Source organism: Salmo salar, chromosome 12 (genome assembly GCF_965601325.2).
Source record: "Salmo salar chromosome 12, fSalSal1, whole genome shotgun sequence".
NCBI classification, from domain to species: domain Eukaryota; kingdom Metazoa; phylum Chordata; class Actinopteri; order Salmoniformes; family Salmonidae; genus Salmo; species Salmo salar.
The window spans coordinates 70,722,307-70,743,532 of NC_138302.1; the positions used below are offsets into that span (position 1 = coordinate 70,722,307).

The 21,226-nt window shown below is 42.3% G+C and overlaps 3 protein-coding genes across 6 annotated transcripts in view; 1 reads left to right on the forward strand and 2 right to left on the reverse strand.

The window, feature by feature from the left end:
• The window catches only part of LOC106565630 (ETS domain-containing protein Elk-4), a 23,524-nt gene extending 17,702 nt beyond the window's left edge, over positions 1–5,822 (forward strand). For all 3 annotated transcript variants that reach the window (XM_014132946.3, XM_014132947.3, XM_014132945.3), the window contains exon 6: positions 130–5,822. In XM_014132946.3, the coding sequence (XP_013988421.3) occupies positions 130–228 (99 nt within the window). In that variant the 3' untranslated portion in view covers positions 229–5,822. The remainder of the gene's footprint in view (positions 1–129) is intronic.
• LOC106565628 (solute carrier family 60 member 1) lies at positions 5,590–14,186 on the reverse strand. Its single transcript, XM_014132940.3, has 10 exons — positions 13,792–14,186; positions 9,346–9,544; positions 8,898–9,152; positions 8,262–8,391; positions 7,858–7,973; positions 7,590–7,763; positions 7,014–7,161; positions 6,866–6,936; positions 6,666–6,786; positions 5,590–6,580 (listed from the first exon to the last, which is right to left on the reverse strand). The coding sequence occupies exons 1-10, from the start codon at positions 14,022–14,024 to the stop codon at positions 6,534–6,536; spliced, it is 1,494 nt and encodes a 497-aa protein (XP_013988415.1). The 5' UTR covers positions 14,025–14,186; the 3' UTR covers positions 5,590–6,533.
• Positions 14,187–14,666: 480 nt separating this feature from the next.
• Positions 14,667–21,226, reverse strand: part of LOC106565629 (cyclin-dependent kinase 18) — a 62,312-nt gene continuing 55,752 nt past the window's right edge. For both annotated transcript variants that reach the window (XM_014132944.3, XM_014132942.3), the window contains 6 exons: positions 18,176–18,273; positions 17,955–18,060; positions 17,825–17,867; positions 17,641–17,731; positions 17,436–17,513; positions 14,667–17,319 (listed from right to left, as the gene is read on the reverse strand). In XM_014132944.3, coding sequence (XP_013988419.1) covers positions 17,285–17,319; positions 17,436–17,513; positions 17,641–17,731; positions 17,825–17,867; positions 17,955–18,060; positions 18,176–18,273 — 451 coding nt within the window. In that variant the 3' untranslated portion in view covers positions 14,667–17,284. The remainder of the gene's footprint in view (positions 17,320–17,435; positions 17,514–17,640; positions 17,732–17,824; positions 17,868–17,954; positions 18,061–18,175; positions 18,274–21,226) is intronic.

The window sequence follows — 21,226 nt, forward strand, 5'->3', positions numbered from 1 at the left end:
CGTTGGTTCCTGCTCGAGCTTGTTCTGTCTCTGTGTGTCTGCTCTATACTGTATCTTCTGTTTTTGACCCAAATTCTGCTTTTTATGACCCATTGAAGTTGTTCTGTGTTCTCTTGTGTTCTCTTCCAGTTCCCCTCGGTGCTCACCCCTCATTTCCATATCCCCACACACAGCCTGGATGGGACCAACACCCCCGGTCCCCTCACTCCAGACTCCCATAAGACATAAGGGACCTTACCCTTGGAACCTGTGGAGCCCCCAGACGCTGAGGCCCTACTTCTGCTCTACCCACACACTCCCAAACAGACACAGGAGACATGGGGGGTTGATGATTTGGATAAATGAGGACCACCCACTGCCAGGAGGGGACTGAGGCGGTTAGAGGTTTCCAACACGCACACATCTTTGATTCCTTGAACACTTCCTGTTCTTTTAACTTGCCATCTTCAGGTCTCCATTGACACCTCTCCTAAAGAAAACGTTTTAGGAATTGCCATGGTAACAGGTGCTGCAAAGTGATTTGATGCTGACCAGTCAGAAGTGTGCATCACTTGACCTGAACAGCCAATTGTGTCTCTACTCTGAGACCAAAGGGATTACAGACCATTTTCTTTCTATCTGAACCTTCATAGAGTTTCCTTCTATTCTTTTTGTGGAACTTCACACTTTCACAACAAACTGTTTGATGGTGTGTTGTCAATTCCCAACTCAGTTTTTAGATGTTTTTTAATGGATCATTTTCCTGGTATTTGTAACGTGTTTTAACCAGCTAACCTTAGTGTTTCTCCTAACCGGCTCTCTTAGATGGAAAACGCTTGCCAACACCAACTTTTTTACCTTAACTGTCAATCCCCTCATCTACATGTCAGTATATACAGTTGAAGTCAGAAGTTTACATACACCTTAGCCAAATACATTTGAACTAAGTCTCACAATTTCTGACATTTAATCCTAGTAAAAATTCCCTGTCTTAGGTCAGTTAGGATCACCACTTTATTGTAAGAATGTGAAATGTCAGAATAATAGTAGAGGTTTATTTATTTCATCACACTCCCAGTGGGTCAGAAGTTTACATACACTCACTTAGTATTTGGTAGCATTGCCTTTAAATTGTTTAACTTGGGGCAAACGTTTCGGGTAGCCTTCCACAAGCTTACCACAATAAGTTGGGTGAATTTTGGCCCATTACTCCTGACAGCTGGTGTAACTGAGTCAGGTTTGTAGGCCTCCTTGCTCGTATATGCTTTTTCAGTTCTACCCACAATCTTTCTATAGAATTGAGGTCAGGTCTTTGATGGCCACTCCAATACCTTGACTTTGTTGTCCTTAAGCCATTTTGCCACGACTTTGGAAGTATGCTTGGGGTCTTTGTCCATTTGGAAGACCCATTTGCAACCAAGCTTTAACTTCCTGACTGATGTCTTGAGATGTTGCTTCAATATAACCACATAATTTTCCTACCTCATGATGCCATCTATTTTGAAGTGCACCAGTCCCTCCTGCAGTAAAGCACCACCACAACATGATGTTGCCATCCCCGTGCTTCACGGTTGGGATGGTGTTCTTCGGCTTGCAAGCATCCCTCTTTTTCCTCCAAACATAATGATGGTCATTATGGCCAACAGGTCTATTTTTGTTTCATCAGACCAGAGTACATTTGTCCAAAAAATACGATATTTGTCCCCATGTGCAGTTGCAAACCGTTGTCTGGCTTTTTTATGGTGGTTTTGGAGCAGTGGCTTTTTCCTTGCAGAGCGGCCTTTCAGGTTATGTCGATATTGGACTCGTTTTACTGTGGATATAGATACTTTATCCACAGTACCTGTTTCCTCCAGCATCTTCACAAGGTCCTTTGCTGCTGTTCTGGGATTGATTTGCACTTTTCGCACCAAAGTACGTTCATCTCTAGGAGACAGAACGCGTCTCCATCCTGAACGGTATGATGGCCGCGTGGTCCCATGGTGTTTATACTTGCGTACTATTGTTTGTACAGATGAACGTAGTACCTTCAGGCGTTTGGAAATTGCTCCCAAGGATGAACCAGACTTGTGGAGGTCTACAATTATTTTTTCTGAGGTCTAGGCTGATTTCTTTTGATTTTCCCATGATGTCAAGCAAAGAGGCACTGAGTTTGACAGTAGGCCTGGAAATACATCCACAGGTACACCTCCAATTGACTCAAATGATGTCAATTAGCATATCAGAAGCTTCTAAAGCCATGACATCATTTTCAGGAAATTTCCAAGCTGTTTAAAGGCACAGTCAACTTAGTGTATGTAAACTTCTGACCCACTGGAATTGTGATACAGTGAAGTATAAGTGAAATAATCTGTCTGTAAACAATTGCTGGGAAAATTACTTGTGTCATGCACAAAGTAGATGTCCTAACCGACTTGCCAAAACTATAGTTTGTTAACAAGAAATTTGTGGAGTGGTTGAAAAACGAGTTTTAATGACTCCAACCTAAGTGTATGTAAACTTCCGACTTCAACTGTATGAAGTAGTGTGAGGTCTGCCAGTATAAGTGAAGCAGTGTGAGGTCGTGACTCTGCTCTCTGCGGTGTGTAATGGTCTTTTGCCATAACAAAATGTGTTATTTAATGAAGTCCTTACTGTAATTCTCTCAGACCAGTATACAGGCAGCCATATCAGAACAGAACCAAACCACCTCAGTCTCTACCAGAGAGAAACATGCATATTTATGGGACTTATGCATGTGTGATGCTTGGAAGATATTGAATTTATGTATGCAAAAAGGCCCTATGCCTGTAGGTCAATTTATGAGAAGCCATAACCCTTACTGTAACCCCAACCTAAAACCTAGCCTTAACCACATTCCTAACCTATAAACAACCCTGCCGCCTCAGATAGGACAGATTCATATCACCTCCTTTGCCAAATAACTACTAACCTTGTGGAGATTGAGCAAATAAGGATCCTCACTATAAACTAGCCCTAAGGCTGTGCTTTTCTGTTGTGAAGCTATAAGGAAAACATGAAATGCGTGAAGGGAAATCACATCTGGACTCTGATAGAATTGAATTGTTGGATGGCAGAGGAGTTTGTCAATAACCTGTAACGTTGCTCCATAAGAATCAGCCATGTTAACGTGGTGCCTTAAACCCCTAAACCCAAACCTGAGGAGTATGGGAACAGCCATCCCCTCCTGTCCACTCTCTACCCTCCTCCCTACTGCCCTGGTCTCCCTGGGCACAAACCTCAACTTCAACAGAGCACTACAACAGTATTTGGTTTATAAAGTAATTTGATGAAGTACTAGAATACATAGTGTAAGTATTCTAGATTTCTACCAGTCCTTTACTTGTCTAATGTCTGCTGTCCTATGTACAGTATGTTTCCTCTCCCAGTGAACAGGTGGGGGTAAAACAGCCATTCCCATGACATGGCCCGTGAATAGCCTGGTCGGTCTGTTTCTGCTTTGCCAACATGTCACCTTGCCAAGACTTTGGGAAGGGCAATGATGTGGCATGGTTGAAGGCATAACCAGTCCGGTACCCAGGCTGTGTGAGAACCCACACAGGGTGTTCACAAAGATGACACAAAGCCTGTCACAATATGGTTTGTTACTTATTCTTATGATGTAATGTGACTTAACACATTTTCCTTGTATGATTCATGTTTTAGAACAGGTTTGTATAGTTATTTTGATTTTAATGACAGTTGCCTTAAAGATGGAATCCGCAGTTGGTGGAATCCACGCCCCTGGCCACACCACCACTGTTGTTATTATTGTTCTGGCCGAGCTGAGAAAAAAATGCAGTACATAGTGGTCTTCTATGTTGCGTACAATGATGTCCGAGGGGGAAAAAACTGTTTGCAGTAACTTCTTTGTTCTAATATTGCAAACGGACGTGGCTGTTTCACAATTAAGGATTCCAGCTTTAAGTATGGAATATCGTCACCCACATTTGCAAGTCCTGTGAATCAGGAACATGAATGAGGTTTTAATGTACCAAGAATCCTGTTTAGAGTGATTCTGCTAAGCTCGATTTTTGCACAACTAAGACATTTTCAGTACACAATCAAAGCTCCCTTTCCCTCTTTGTATCTGACAAGTAAATAAGACAATCAAATAACAAAAGTGTGTATGTACTTAAGCTGAATTCCACCCCCCCCCCCACTGAATTGTAATGTGTTTTTGTAATATGGCCAGATGCTAGGCTCAATGCTGTTCTGTAGTCTGTTTTTAACGCTGATGTCTTGTTTGATTTCATTTTTTCCGTGGGTTTTCTTTACTCACTGTTGGGAAGTGGTGATGACATTGACTATTTGCAAATCAAAGCCTTACAGAGGGAAACTTAAACTTAAATCCGTCTTTGTTAAGTAGGCCCAGTGCAGTCAGACTTGATTTTCATGTGTTTTTATGTATCCATCCATCCACACAGAGGTTGGAATAATAATGAAATTGTGAAAATGATAATGCCCTTTTAGTTTAAGAGCTGTTTGAAAAGACTGCCTGAAATTTCAGCCTGTTTTGGTGGGATGGAGTTTTGGCCTTCCATGGTGACACCATGCGGTAAATTAGTTAATAGACCAATAAGAAACAATTCCAAGCCTCTGCCAATAACTCCTTTTCAGTTTCCCCTCCCCACTCAGACCACTCCGACAGTCCTAGCAAAATTATTGCTTGAGATATTGCTCTTTGATAAGAAGCTATTTTTGTTGCTTTTTTACAAATTGTATTAAACAATCAGTAAGGTAATTGTTGCCCATAAAATATTTGATGTTGACAATGCATTGGACTTTAATATTTGTGTGTGTCAACATTGGCACTTAGAACAATAGGTTACCTGTAGTATTGGATTTGTCCTTTGTTTTAAATGACTTTTCTTTCCCTGTGTTTGAAAAATCTATAACCCTAATTATAGCTGTAAATGAATTCTGTACATTTCTTTTCCCAAATCAACAGTAAAGCTATGCACAAAATACTTTAATATTGCAAATCTAAAGATTACATTTAAAATGTTTAATTCTAATGAAGTGCGTCTTTAAAGGGGCAATCAGCAGTTGCTACATCCATTTGACTTATGAATACGTACCTATTGATTCTTGAAGAATATAACTTAATGGTTCATGAGCTTAGTTCAACTCTCCTGGCCAACAGAACCCAGAATAAGCTTGTTTTACTCGTGTTTGGAAACAAACACTATATAGCCTCAAAACATGGTTAAAACTATAGTTTTGATATAGTTCTTGCATCCATCTGAATTTGAGTGCTTACATTTCTCCAGCCCCATCCTTCAGCTTTTTACCGAAACAAGGGCGAGCCACCGCTTTATCATTTCAACTGCTGATTGCTTCATTTAAAATCCTAATGCCTCTTAAAGTGGCAGAGTCCCTTTAGTTAAGCCCTATTACAAATGTGTATTTTCTAAAGAGTTAGATTTGTTAACTTGATACAGTAGTCGGAGTTCTATAATAGGACCATAGTTGTGATAAAGACAACCTCTGAATAGGCAGCCATATTGTAGATGAAGGTAGGTGTGAACATTCTGATTCAGGTTTCATTCATTAGACCCTATTCAACCCAGCATTACACCTAGTGCATATTTCTGTAAAAAAAAAGTATTTTACATTTTAACAATTGTTTTTATTTGAATCACAATTCAATTATAAAACCAGTACTTTTGCAGTTGAAATGACAAACTGTTTGCTTCTACCGTTCTTTTCTTTTGTTCACTTCTGTAAATGTATTTGTTCAATGCTTTTCAAATGTTTACAAGCTACTTGTCTTGGAGTGGCATGTTTGAGGTGAAATAGGAAACGTTTAACAGAAGACTATTAAAAAAAAACTTGCTCTAGTCTCCCTGTTTGTTCCTTATTTCCAAATCTAGTCTTCGAGGCTATGTCCCCACAAGACTTGTTTTCCTAATCCAGTGAGTTTTACGAGGTAACCAACCACCACACCTTGCTCACATAGCAACACCATCTGTCCTCATGTGACCACTCCAGAGTCACATGGGTCACTGTCTACATGAAAGCTCTATAAAACATGGAGCAGTTAAGGATCCAGCAGGATACCAGCTGCCGTTGAGTTTAAATAAACAGCATGCCAATGGAGGAAGCTTTGGTCTCCACCTGTTCATGGCTTTACACTGTATCATGGGTCAGAGCATTTAAAAAGATACATGAACAAGCCAAGTTAACATCTATTCTTCCAACTCCTGGTTTATGAATGCTACAGTCATGGTCAGACAGGTAGTGCATAAAACATAATACTGTCTCCACTCATACTGTTAAGAATGATACATTGGAAGATGTATATAAGGCCAGCTGACTCAGTTTGTTTGATCTGGAGGAGTACTGGGTAGGATGGGATAGTCTTTGGGGATTAACTTGATTGTCTGGGTGTTGAGAGTGGGATGAAAGGAGCAGAGGGACTGATGTCTAACATTGGACTGTCTTTCCTCCAGCCATTTTAAACATTTGGGTCATTTCTGTTTTTCCTTCACTTTGTCATTTGTTTAAACAGTCCTCTCTTTCCATTGATTCATCCTCACGGCCTCTCTCCATTACTCACTTGAAGGCTTCTCTGTCATGGCGATTTCCTTACTAGTGGCTGTGGAGGGAAATAAATCAGATTTGAGATTTAGTTGACTAAAATAGTTTCATCACAACCTGTTGGTGTATGTGTGAGTGTGTACCTGCTTGGGAGCTCCTGTGTTGATGCTGGATATAGAGTAGGCCCAGGAATACTGTGAATCCGATGCAGGATGATATCATACCAACCAACATGAAACTATAACTGCCTTTACTGTGGATCAACTGAAGAGAGAAAGACACATTACACCTAGACAACACAGGCTAGCCTATTCAGAGCAGTAACCCCCCCTGAGTTTCTTACCTGTCCCGTGAGAAGCTGCAGCACCATCTCTCCTGTACCAGCACTGGTCACCAGGACCGTAGTGGCACACCCTAAGATAGGGAGAGGACACTTTACCCTTTAACATTTAAAATGCAAGCATTCTTACTGTGTGTGTGTGCACACATACCTTTATAGTTGACCATGTCTTCTGTGAGGGCCACCATGCAGGGGAACACACTGCTGATGAAAAGGCCTAACACACATGTCCCCATGAAGAGGAACACAGGGCTGGAGTACAGGATCAACAGCAGACACTGCACCGCCATCATCCCCACCTGAAACACAGAGAGGGAGGGAGCGCAGGACAGTGGAAGTAAATTATTTATTTTCACATGGTCATATCATGTCCATGCCTTTTTCCCTAAATAATGTAAGGAGATCAATATATCTACCACCTGTAATCTATACACTTGTTAAGCATCTATATGCTTGTTATGCATTTCGCATGACACAAAATAACATTGATGCAGATATGTATGACTATTTGAATTCAAATTGCGTTTTGCGCTCTTCACATGTGCATGGATGCATTGTGTGTGTGTGTATACTGTGCGTGTGCAATAAAGCCATCCACCGGACTTTTAAAAACACCCATCAAATATTTCATCATCTCTCAAATAACATCTGTTTTAAAAGCAGTTTCACTTCAATACACACACACTACTAATACAGTATGCAAAAACACTAGAGTGTGTGTCCGTACCAGGCTGACCGAGATTAGTCGTTGTTGTGTGTATCTGTATGACAGATATATAGACACCAGTCTGCCCACGGTGACGGATGCCCAGAACACACTGGTCAGACAGCCTGCCGTCTTGTGAGGCAGAGAGAGGGGAGGAGACACTGCGTAGGTGTAAATGAATCCTGTGTAAGAACCCTGTGTAAGAGAACAAATCTATATGTTAGAAGGCTGATGGTGATAGTTAGCACTAACAGTCTGTGTGTTGGGGGGGGGCAAGGTTCAGTCTCACTATTATGCCGTCAGTGATGAAGAGCACGGCTCCACCCAGAATGTAGAGGAGGAAATAGGAGGCAGGGCGATCCTTCACATCAGCATAGTTACAGCAGCCAAACAAACCCCCGTGACCTGGATGGACAACACAGGAAGGTTTAGTTTAGGGGTCTTCAACCCCAGACCTGGAGAGCTGCAGGTTGTGCAGGCTTTTATTCCAGCCCAGCACTAGCCATGTTTTAGTTGGTGAGACATTTGGAGATGGGGCTGTATGGGATTCTACCCTGGCAGCCATTGTATATATTTGAGGGGGGTCTTTCCTTGGGTTGCGTGAATGTGTTGGGGGGGCTTAACACTGGATTTGTGGAGGTGTGAGGGGAGCATTGTGAGACTTACCCTGAGTTGGGTAAGGGGTGGTCTTACCCTGGATATTGTGGTCCTGTTGGTTCTTCTGTGAGTTTTTCTCCTTGTCCAGTAGACGTGGGCTGTGGTTCGAGCAGGGAAACAGCCTCTCACGGTACATCAACACATACACTGCTACTGGTACAGGCAGCTAGCGAGAGAACACGCATGCAGTTGTAAAAAATAAAAGTCTCTCTCTGTGACTCCCTCGTTACGGTCTATGCAAAAGAACCATCGCTCTCTGATCGAGGAAGCCTGTCCTGCAGAACAATCTCCCTTTTGTTTTGCTATTCAAATGTACCAGTTGCTACTGCTAATCTGCAGCTACAGTATCAACCTACAGCTACAGTATCAACCTACAGCTACAGCCTATCAACCTACAGCTACAACACCAACCTACAGCTACAGTATCAACCTACAGCTACAACACCAACCTACAGCTACAGTATCAACCTACAGCTACAGTATCAACCTACAGCTACAGTATCAACCTACAGCTACAACACCAACCTACAGCTACAGTATCAACCTACAGCTACAACACCAACCTACAGCTACAGTATCAACCTACAGCTACAGTATCAACCTACAGCTACAGTATCAACCTACAGCTACAACACCACAATCCAACTGCTAACAAAGTGTTCATACACTTACATTGATAAGAGCCATGATCCAGAATGCGTAGGACACATTGGTGGTGATGATGCCCTCTGTGTGGAGGTGGTAGTGGTGGGATACGTTGTGCAGAGGGGTTGTCCCCTTACCTGCCAGGGAGCTGCGGAGGTGATGGAGGTCAGTGGAGGAGTTGGCTGTCAAGTTCCCCCCCAGAACACAACTCCCCTCCGACAGGAATGGGTCTGCTACCAGGGGACTGACCAACGCTCCCAGCCCTATGAAGAAATGCAGGACCTGGGTAGAAGACAGGGAGGAATAGGAGAGAAAGAAAGGAACATGGAGGGGGGTATGGTGGGAGATGGAGAGAAAATTACCACCTGTTCTTTGAATCATCTTTGCATAATTTGTGATCAAAATACCCCTGACCCCCATTACTTTCTCCTCCCCTCCATCCCTTCCTCCTCCTTTACTCCTGCCTCTCCCTGACCTGTAGGAAAATGGCTGAGTCTTTCTGGTAGAGCTTCACCAGCTGCAGGTTGGCGATGGTGTCAATCACCCCCATTGCCGTGCCAGATATCGCCATGGCAACAGCCAGCATCAGCACATGGTGGCAAAGTGGGATGATGGCAAACACCACGGAGATGACAAGACTGGAGACGAAGAGAGCTGAGAGGGAGCAGCGGAGCCTGGAAAGGGGTGGGGGGAGAGAGGATATTAGAGCACTCTTGTGGGTAATAGTGGCTTTTGGGAAAGAACTGTTTTCATTTAACTACAATTTATAGCTCCCTCTGTTTGATTTAATTGAGCACCCTTACTGACCCTCTCTCTCCACTTCCATTCTCATCTGGTCTGCCATCCAGGAAGCGACGGGACCCAGCCCTCTTTTGCTCCCTCTCTGGCCTTAGCCCGGTGCTAGAGGCAACTCCATGGAGGGGTAGATGAGGGGCTGTTTTTCCAGCTCTGCTAACGTGGGCCGTATTGTAGCTGGAATGTCACCTTGACCCAATACCTAGGTAAGAGCTATTTATTTACCTGGTTTATCACAGTTTATCAGACCCCCTGATGCACCTAGTGTACAGCGGAGACGCCTTATCTACACCGCCGCCTTGCCAACTTTCCACTAACTCTCTGTGTAGTGGCCTCAGTAGTAATGTTCTGTTCAACAAGCTGCAATTAAAAACAGAATGTAAATCTCTATTTTTTCTAGGTCTCTCCCTCCCCCACATCTCTCGTGCTTTTCTCACCATATCTCCCCCTCCCCTTCTCTTATCTCTTCAGCTCTGATAGAGGTGTATGTGTATTTAAACACCAGTCATGTGGCAGTAGCTCAGGAAACGTATCGGAGCAGAACTATTGGACTGGAGATCTGTGAAGGTCACGAGGACAGACAGATACATTTGGTTCAAACAAACGTAATTAGTATAGGAACAATATTTCCAGTTGTCAGAGGGAAATCATTTGTTATATTCTGGGGTGGTGAGAGAGCAAAATACTCAACTTTCCAATTCATGAGCATCACTGAGATTCACACTCAGCCAGGCTCAAGGCCTTGTTGGCATTGACATGTATACCGAACAAAAGTCATTGCATGGGCATCTCGGCCCTCACAGCTAACGTCCATTTGGAGAGCATAAACTGGGGAGTTTGAGTCGTTCAGTCAGAGTTTCCTCTTGATTGCTAGCAATAGCATAAATGCTTTGTTTAACAGTTATCTGACAAAGGTATTGATGTGAGTTTCTGTGCCTCCCCACACATTTTTTTCACCATATCAATTGTGGCCGCCGGCCGGTAAAATAAGTGTTCTGCAATAGTGTGTGGTTTCATAGCGTAGCGAGCCTAGCCATTCACTGTGGGAATGATTCAAGTGTAATGGTCAAGTGCGGCTTTTACCCATAATCTAAGGGTGCTCTCTGGTTGAATTTAACGTTAAGGTTAACCACAGTACAATGATTGAGATACAAAGACGGTATTCTAATATATATTTTGTTGTATTTTTTTCTGGATTTATATCAGGCAACGCCACATGGGGTCGCGACCCCTAGTTTGGGAACCGCTGCCTTAACCTTTTTTTAAACGGACTATCATATTTGTGGATTAAATCAGACTATTAATACACTTAACAAAAATATAAAATGCAACATGAATCAATTTCAAAGATTTACTGAGTTACAGTTCATATAAGGAAATCACTCAATTGAAATAAATTAATTAGACCCTAATCTATGGATTTCACATGACTAGGGTAACATATGCATGTGTTGGTCACAGATACCTTAATAAAAGGAAGGGGGGTGGATCAGAAAATCAGTCAAAATCTGGTGTGACCATCATTTGCCTCATGCAGCGTGACACATCCTCCTTCGCATAGAGTTGATCAGGCTGCTGATTGTGGCCTGTTGATTGTTGTCCAACTTCTCTTCAATGGCTGGGCGAAGTTGCAAGATGTTGGCAGGAACTGGAACACGCTGTCGTACATGTCGATCCAGAGCATCCTAAACATGCTCAATGTCAGGTGAGTGACTTCCTGGCGGCAAGTAAGGACCCTATGGTAGTAGAGAAGATCATGAGTGATCTGGATGAAAACAAAGACGGCGAAGTGGACTTTCAGGAGTTTGTCATCTTGGTTGCTGCGCTGACCGTGGCCTGTAACAAGTTCTTTGTAGAGAGCCTGAATGAATGAGTTCGGAAACAGTCTGTGACCTTGGCTTTCTACTCATTATTCCTGGTTAAAAAAAACATGTATGCTTTCATTTGATTGAAATAACTATAACATCGAAAAACTGGGACATTTTCAGCTTCCAGGAATTGTGTACAGATCCTTTCGACATGGGGCAGTGCATTATCATGCTGAAACATGAGGTGATGGCGGATTAATGGAATGACAAAGGCTTCAGGATCTCATCACGGTATCTCTGTGCATTCAAATTGCCATCAGTAAAATGCTATTGTGTTCCTTGTCCATAGTTTATGCCTTCCTGCCCATACCATAACCCCACCACCACCATGGGGCACTCTGTTCACAAGGTTGACATCAGCAAACCACTTGTCCACACAATGCCATACTATTGCCATCTGGCCGGTACAGTTGAAACCGGGATTCATCCGTGAAGAGCACACTTCTCCAGCGAGCCAGTGGCCATCAAAAGTGAGCATTTGTCCACTGAAGTAGATTACGACGCCGAACTGCAATCAGGTTAAGACCCTGGTGAGGATGGCGAGCATGCAGATGAGCTTCCGAGACAGTTTCTGACTGTTTGTGCAGACATTCTTCAGTTGTGCAAAGCCACAGTTTCATCAGCTGTTTGGGTGGCTGGTATCAGACGATCTAGCAAGGTGCTCACTAACAGGGATGTAAACTAATCTGTCCACAAAATGAGAGAAATAAGCTTTTTGTGCGTATGGACATTTTTTGGGATCCTATTTCTGTTCATGAAAACAACACTTTACATGTTGTGTTTATATTTTTGATCATTATATAATGAGCATTCCAGTAATGTCACAAGTTAATTGACACGTGAAAACTCAAGAAAATAGCAACTCTACAGAGCGCAATGACTACAATAAATGGCTAAATTACTTCCGGACACAAAGGGTCTGTTATAGCGCTGCCCATGCTGTCACAGAAGCTATAATGGCACAGATACAAAGATCAGCCCTCTACCTATCTCTATGTCCTGTTACAAGCATATCTGCCCTCATTGGCTAGAATGGACCCACCTGATCTCGCCTCCTCCCATCTTTGTGGACTCATTTCCATTGTTAGAGTGGTCACTTTCTTATCAATATTATAGGACCAGGGGTATTCAACTCTTTCCGTACGAGGTCCAGAGCCTGCTGGTTTTCTGTTCTACCTGATAATTAATTGCACCCACCTGGTGTCCCAGGTCTAAATCAGTTCATGATTAGAGAGGAACAATGAAAAACAAAAAGCAGTGAACCTGGCTTCGAGGTCCAGAGCTGAGTTTGAGGCTAGTAGACCATCTTTGTCATAGAGCAGTTCTGGTGGTAAATGTCAGATCCGCTCGGCCACCTTTAGCCTATTGGGCCTGCATAAATTATTATTTGGCTAATAATGGGGGCCTCAACATGAAAGGGCCGGTGTGTAATAGATGCTGGGCCATTTCTGGTCCCAGTCTGTACCTGCATAAATCTAGCTGACAATTCAACTCCATGGTGAACAAGGTTTCTGATAAAGTCCAACGGAGTTGAGCAGAGACCAGGCTTTGTGGAATTCAGCTCCAACTACATCGATTTGCCCAAGGTCAATACTTCCAAAAATGTAAATTATGAAACGCATACCTTGTACCTATGTTTGTCCTCTGTAGTTGTGTGCGTGCCTTTGTTTGCTGAAATATATACTTTTAAAATAAACATTAATCAAATACAACCAATGACTGTTTGCTCATTGCTGTTGCTCTAAGATGGCAACAAGGATACAGTCTGGTTGGATTTGATTAACATTTTATTAAAAAGTATGGATTTCGGTAAACTAATCATAACACTACAGAGGACAAACATAGGTACAAGGTAAGCGTTTCATAATACAATTATTGTAAGTATTGACTTGGGGCGAATGTAGTCCAAGCTGAATTCTACAAAGCCTGGTCTCTGCTCAACTCCATTGGTGGAGTTCATCAGAAACTGGGTGCAATTAGTGTTTTTCCCCCTAGCACTACACAGCTGATTCAAATAAGCAAAGCTGGATGATGAGTTGGTTATTTGAATCAGTTGTGTCGTGTTAGGGCAACAATCCAAACGTGCACCCAGGGAGGGGGGCCAGGACCGAGTTTGGGAAACCCTGGGCTTGCCTAACCCTTTTCCTAACCTTAACCCAATTCTCCGAACCTATGTAAATTATCCTAACCTGCTACGAGAAGTGAATAATGACATTAACTGTATAGCATCTAGTCAAAACCAGACAGCTTTCACTCACGTCTTCTTGAAGAGTCCTCCCAGGGCGCTCCCCAGCATGAGGAAGAACTGTTGGGCGAAGAAGACCCAGGTGATCTCCTGCAGAGTGGACTGAGTCTGACACCTCAGGTCCAGGATGGTCGGCCCCAGGAACGCGATACACAGCCCGAAACTGAAGAACACGCTCCAGTAAGTCAGTGTGTGCTGCCAGTGGCCCTTGAACAGAGCCCAGACACGATCATCTACTAACATCATCTCGTTGTTGCTAGTTGGTTGCGTGATGAACGCTGGAGCAGGTTATGGTTTCATTGGGAGGAAGGTTTTAAGATAACTTTACGCGCGCCGACAACACAACCCTTGACGTCTTTTGAAGTGGACTGGCAAAGTTGGGATGCCTGCATATGGCTAGCATATATGGTTAAGGAGAGTTGATAAACTTGTATTTGCCTTCCAGTCACGTCACGCTGATAGACTTCGAACTAGCAGTGCCCTCCCCTGGAAACTGATGTCCATCAGTTAACTGTGCTGCTGTGTAGGAGACTAGGGCATCTTCCACGGCGATGTGAATTGTCATGATTACACGTTATTTTTCGTGTAATGCATTTGTATGGATGACTACATTTTCTGTATCTCTATTAAATATATCTATAGACCTGTCAATTTGGTCTCTGTGGTGTAGCGCCACCTGTCGGTTCTCATGATATCATACAAAGGGTCATGAGTGACAAAATAAGGATGATTAGATACCCAAAGTGGTATTAAAGACAGATTGGGAATTGTGGCAAGGCCTATTGAACACTTAAAATGTTCTCTTTCTGTTTCTTTTCAAGCATAATGGAAGACACTCAGACTGTATTGTATACTGTATTAGTACTGAATGAGAGCTAGTCAATGTACTACAGTGATAATGTATTCATTTATTTGTTATTTCTTATTTGATCACTTTTGGCTTCTTGGCGGTCACAATACATTCAGTTTCTGGTTTTAATGATGGCGCAGTAAACAAATCACATAAAATATTGAATATCACATTTCATACAAAATCTAAATATACGTGTCTTATAAAACATTTAGACATCATCTACAGTCATTTAATAGAGTCCTCTCTTGTTTCATCTGGCATAAAATTCACTGAGAAAGAACATGAAAACATCTGTTAAAATACATATTTCTTTTCATTACAGTACTTAAAATATCTTAATTTACCACAACAAAACACATACAATAATACTTCTGCCTCATGGGTTGCTAAAATAGAGAGGGGAAGTTTTCAAGTGTAACACACATCGCCTTCTTTCCCAGTGGATCCCAACGATTTTACATGGCTTCACCTTCTTTCCTTCATGACCACTGACAGTGTCCACCATATAACTTTCACCTCTTCAATTCTTTCAGTTTGGGGGTGAGAAAGCAAAGGACACATGGAAAGGTAGCTCTGTAAGAGTATTGGCTTCTCCAGTGTGGGGTAAAGAGAACTGCATCTCATTAGTCTAAAGTGGCTTCTTTTCCTTGTCTCCTTTACTTCATCAGATGTGAAAGTGCTGGGCAGATCGCTTTTAGCAGATTCACGGTAGCCATGAACAGAAGGAAAGGAGGAATGGAAAAGGACAAGTGGAAATGGCGAAAAGAGAAGAGGTCAGTGAAACATGAAGAGTGATTGGTTGGCTTGGATGTCTGCATGGGGCTGAGGGGAGGGTACTGAGTAGGAGAATGGGAGAGATTTCCTGGTCAGTCCCCAGAATCAGCAGTGGGAATCCAGTGTGTTACTAACATGACAGTAGAATGCTAATATTCATGTTGCACGTTTTGTCACTATTGTTTTGAACATTCATTTTATGGCTGATGCCCGACTGCGCATCAAAGAGAATGGACATGAACCTTCTTATGACGGTATAAAAGGTCTGCCATTTTGGCAAGGGAGTTGATAAGCCAGTGCTGTGATAAGATATTTTGTAAAACAATGAATGTGAAGATTATCTGCACAGTATGTTTATCTAACTAGATAACCATTTTAAGTGGAATGATTCCAATATTTTGTCAAATTAACAGCCAATATGCCAACATTCCATACAAACAATGCAGTCAATCAACAGCCATACCCTGACAACTTGCAAATGCAACAAGTACTGATTTTGTATCATATAATAACTCATAGCTTTTGAAGGAATCAATAATTTCGACATTTATGGTCTGTTTATATAATATATTCATTCTATAGGCTATTTATAGAGAATTGGTAAAAAAAAATCCCTATAAACGGTATAATTATATGACAATGTTTTACCAATTTCTGATATACCACGTCTTATTTTGTTGCATAAGTAAAATCAAGATTATGCCTCTACTGCCATTCATTCCAATTAGACTGTTTTGGATTTCTCCCTGACCAAAATAGCTGCCATTATCATCCCATTCTGCAACTTTGAGGGTTTATGACATAGTTCCTTTAGTAATTTAATAGGATCTGTATGGAGTGAGGGACCTAAGCTCCAAACCTTTTGAGGTGTAGTGCAAGTTCATTCTCAGAAACCCTGTCTGTGTCCATTCTCTGTTGTGGGGAGCGTGAGGGGATCAGATATGTGTTTGTTCATTTAACTTTAACCTTTATTTAACCAGGAAAGACCTTTGAGGTTGACCAGAGGGGTATACTACGAAGCAAGCTAGATCTATCTACTCAGCTAGCCAGCTTCAGTTAGCTTCCCATTCCAGCTCGGGCTTCAGCCGTACTACAGCGGTGGATATTGCTCGTCCGCCTGCCGCTAACCCTAGCAGGGTTGTAACTGTGCGTGCATGTGACTAGTCAAACCCCCAACTCGTCATTGAGACGATGCTGAAACATCAGTTCATGGGCAAGTCAGTGCCACATTTTCATTTGTGCCAAAATCAAAATTCAGCGGGATATTATTTCAAATCGACTTTCAGAAGGGACATTTTGATTTGTTTCTTTGGTGTGGTTATCAATGCATGAGCACATTTTCTCCCCACTCCATCAATAAAATACTTGTATAAAGTCATACAACATTTTTACTGTGTGTGATGTTTCAAATGCATATCTCATTAACAAAATGTGATAGGTATTTTAACATTAGGATTTTTTTATACACATTTTATTAATAAAATATTTAATCAGTTGTCTTCCTCAAATGAAGTGGATGATGCAATCATATGAGAGAGGGAGGGGATCTGATTTCATTGGTCCTTAACTCGTGGCTCAGACACTTAAATGTCTTTTAGTTAGACTGGCCCAGAGCAGGTTACATCTGAAGGGTTAGTTGACATAGAAATGTACCTGGCTAAAAGGTGACCAACTTTCGTGGTACCAGTTATCCCAAGTTGAACTCAGAGGTGACATCGCTAACTCCTCAAACTACATTCGTAGTATAGGGCTCTGGATATGACCTCGAAGTTTGTATTTGTATGGGGGATTGGGGTGTTTTTGTCTTCAAATCCGATTCCTCCTTGATGCTTTCTCAGAATAGACTCTCCCTGTCTGTACCCCTCTGGCTGGTCATCCTTTAGAATATGCTCTGTCTTCTGTTCTTTCCCCGACCTGGGTTTGGTAAAGAGAACACGGACATGACATGACTGAACATGGTTTCATGGTTTATTTCCAGTAGTCATTTCATATTGTTGTGATGATTTCTGGAAGTAATGTGTTGAGACTACCTGGAGGCTGGAACACTGAGCTCCGGTGGCCTGGGTCTTTCTGCAGTTGAATCTCTCTGAGGGAAAACACTGAGGAGGCTAAGGTGGGGGGTGAGAAATATTGGTCAATGGTGTTTTTTGCACATAATGCACAAAACAATTTGCCACTTAATACATCATCCTCAGCACATGACTGAAGTCAAATACGTGTGTGTGTGTGTCTTACTGTCTGCGAGGCTGTGGATGTTCTCTCCCAGGCTGAGGAAGTAGGGGTGTCTTAGAGATGCTTCAGCCGAGACTCTGGTCCTAGTGTCATACTGAAATAACACAGAGATACACACTTAAAACCAGAATAGCGGTTTGGTATACAACACTAGTGGTTAGAGGTTGGTGTAGGTGTGGTTTCTTACCAGGAGTAGAGCAGTAAGCATGTCAATCCCTTCAGTATCCAGCCTGGAGAAGAAACACAGTACTTGTTTAGTTGTGATTTGTGTTACATGAGCAAGTGGTTGGTAAGTGGTCTTATTGTGGTTGTGTAACCTGGGCACGTGGTTGATGAGTGGTTGAGGTCTGTACTGGGAGAACATGTAGGATCTGAACTCATCGTTATTGGAGATACCTGGCCAGCTGTCCTCTGTTGGTGTACCTGAGAGAGACAGGAGAGGGTCATTCTTCATATTCTATGTCTGTATGTATTTGAATCCTCACGACTTACCCCAGCAAGATGGCTCCCTGTGGTGTAAATTAAAAAATATAATTACCAATGAGTCTGAAGACCAAGTGCAGCTCCTCCTTCACTGTGGAGCCGGGGAACATGGGACGACCCGTCGCCATCTCAAATAGAATACAACCCACGCCCCTTTAACACACAGAAAGCACAGGATTTAAATGGAAAGTGAAGGGGCACGTTCGACATTGCAGCCGACTTTAAAGTTGAGTCAAGACTGACTGATCTACAAATCACCTTGCGTCATAAATAAATACTCTGGATTATTTGTAGATCAGTCAATCAGTCACCATTTACCCACGATGCATCATGGATTTGCTGCTCTCGAACACAGCCAAATTGATCTTTGGAGACTAATGCCTGAAGGGAGGTGGTAATGGTGGTACTGCCTTGAAAAATGAAAGGAGAGCCGCACACACTAGGAGCTCAGATGCAGTAATTGAATAACCAACGATTCGACAGACGAGCCATCAGGGTATAATGACAAACACTTTGGGTCACTAGTTTTATATAGTGGTGTCTAATCATGGCCGGGTGTGGCCTGGTCATTTGTTAATCTTCAGATATAAAAATACCATACCAAAAACATGAATGGATTGCATACGATCATAGATGCCACATAGGACTACAAACATTTACAATAGCAAATCACAATCACAAGAATGTCTTCAGATCAATGTCTACATTGAGTCCGAAGGGAGCAAGGGTCTTTAAATTAAAGATCCTGGCAGCCTCTCGTTTTAACAAATTGTCGAGGTCACCCCCTCTCCTAGGGAGGGTGACATGTTCGATGCCGATATAACGTAGGGATGAAATCGAGTGGTTTTCTTCCGAAAAGTGGGCTGCAACTGGGTAAGACGAGTTTTTGCACCTAATGGTGCTACGGTGCTCTGAGATTCGTACTTTTAATTCGCCCTTTGTTTTACTGACATTTTTATCGCAAGGACAAGTTATAAGATAAATAACTGCCTTAGTGGAGCACATGACAACACCTTTGATTGGGATCTGTTTCCCTGTTTGGGGTGTTTTAAAGGATCTACATTTATAAGTGCCATTGCATTGAGCACAGCCATTATTTACACTTGTAGTTTCCATCCAGTAAACGTTGTGCAGGGATATCTTGGGGTGGTAAATCAGATTACCAGTTGATCTCTGAGATTTCTTCCCCGCGAGAATACGATCAAGGGAGGGTCCGAAAACACATTACCGATACTGTCATCGGATCTTAGAATGTGCCAATATTTGAATTCCCTTAATTTGTTCAGAGCACTTTGAATAGCGGGTAGTTAGAACGCAAGAATGCTTCTTTTTGCGAGACTGTCCTTGAAAAAGATCATGTCTCGGTTTGTTTTGAATTTTCTCAATGGCAGTATTAATCTGACCATTTTTCTACCCCCTCTCCTTGAATTTTCTTTGCGTCTCAGCCATATTTCTGTCAATCAAATAGTTTTTTTTGATTCGACAGAATTGGCTGTAGGGCAAACAGTTGTCACCAGCTTCCCTTGAAAAACAATCAGCCCTCAACAAACTGCTATGATCAGTAGGTTTCCTGTAAAGATCAGTGTATAGAACATTATCCTCACACAAGATTAGAAGATCAAGGACACTGATTTGACGTGTGTCAGATTGCATAGTAAATCTCAGATGCTCAGAACAAGAGTTAAGAAAAGCATGGAATGCCTGGAGCTCTTTGGCATCACCCCTCCATAGAACAAAAATATCATCAATATACCATTTCCAAATAATGTTAGGCAAGAAAATGTTTTTGAGAGGTTTGAAAATGGACTGTTTCTCCATGTAACCCACATACAAATGAGCATAGTTAGGAGCCATGGGGGATCCCATAGCAGTACCCTTCGTCTGAATAAAGAAATCATTTAGAAACATGAAATAGTTGTGTGTGAGTACTATTTCAGCCAATGTTATAAAGCATGCACTGGAAGGTGTCACGGTGCAGAAGAAAATGTTCCATAGCTTCAATACCGCCCTCGTGTGGAATATTAATGTAACGACTCAACATCAAAAGTAACTAACAAAGTATTCTCAGGAAGAGGATCAAGAGATTCAGTAATAGAGATCATACTGCTGGTGTCCTTTACCAAGGAGGGGAGCTGTTCTGCAAGTGGTCTAATCAAAAAATGATAAAGGGGCCGTTTCTGCATCAATGCTCGCTACAATAGGGCGCCCTGGAGGTTTTGTAACATTCTTGTGTAATTTCGGCAAAGTATAAAAAGTAGCAATTTGAAGTGTTGAATAGCCAAAAAGTTATTTTTTTGTTATCTGACCAGAACTTAAATACCCATCTAGGACAGTAAAGATCGTGTTCTGAAATGGGGCAGTGGGGTCACTTCTGAGTTTCTTGTAAAAGGTGTTATCAAGCAGCTGTCTATGACACTCATTTATATAAACAATCCTCTCCATGAGTACAACCGACCCACCCTTATCAGCAGGGGGGTAAGGACTGACGTATCGGATTGTACAACCGACCCACCCTTATCAGCAGGGGGGTAAGGACTGACATATCGGATTGTACAACCGACCCACCCTTATCAGCAGGGAGGGTAAGGACTGACGTATCGGATTGTACAACCGACCCACCCTTATCAGCAGGGGGGTAAGGACTGACATATCGGATTGTACAACCGACCCACCCTTATCAGCAGGGGGGTAAGGACTGACATATCGGATTGTACAACCGACCCACCCTTATCAGCAGGGAGGGTAAGGACTGACATATCGGATTGTAAATCAAGCAAAGCTTGTTTTTCATCCTGAGGTAAATTATGTGAAGATGTGGACTCCTGTTTGTTCTTAAGGAGATGAACAACATCTTTTTCAACAAGTCTGCAATATGTCTCAATAGAGTGACTGTGATTGGATGGAGGTACAAAATAACTCTTACTTCTAAAAGGAGTCTGAGAACGTGCAGGTGAGCAGCCTACTGGTTCAGTAGAAACATCACGATTAAGGAAGCAAAAATGTTCCCTTAAACTGATGTTCCTTAAAAAACCTTGAACATGTCTACCTCAACATCGAAATCATTGCACTGAGTTGTAGGCACAAAGGATAACCCTTTATTAAGCAA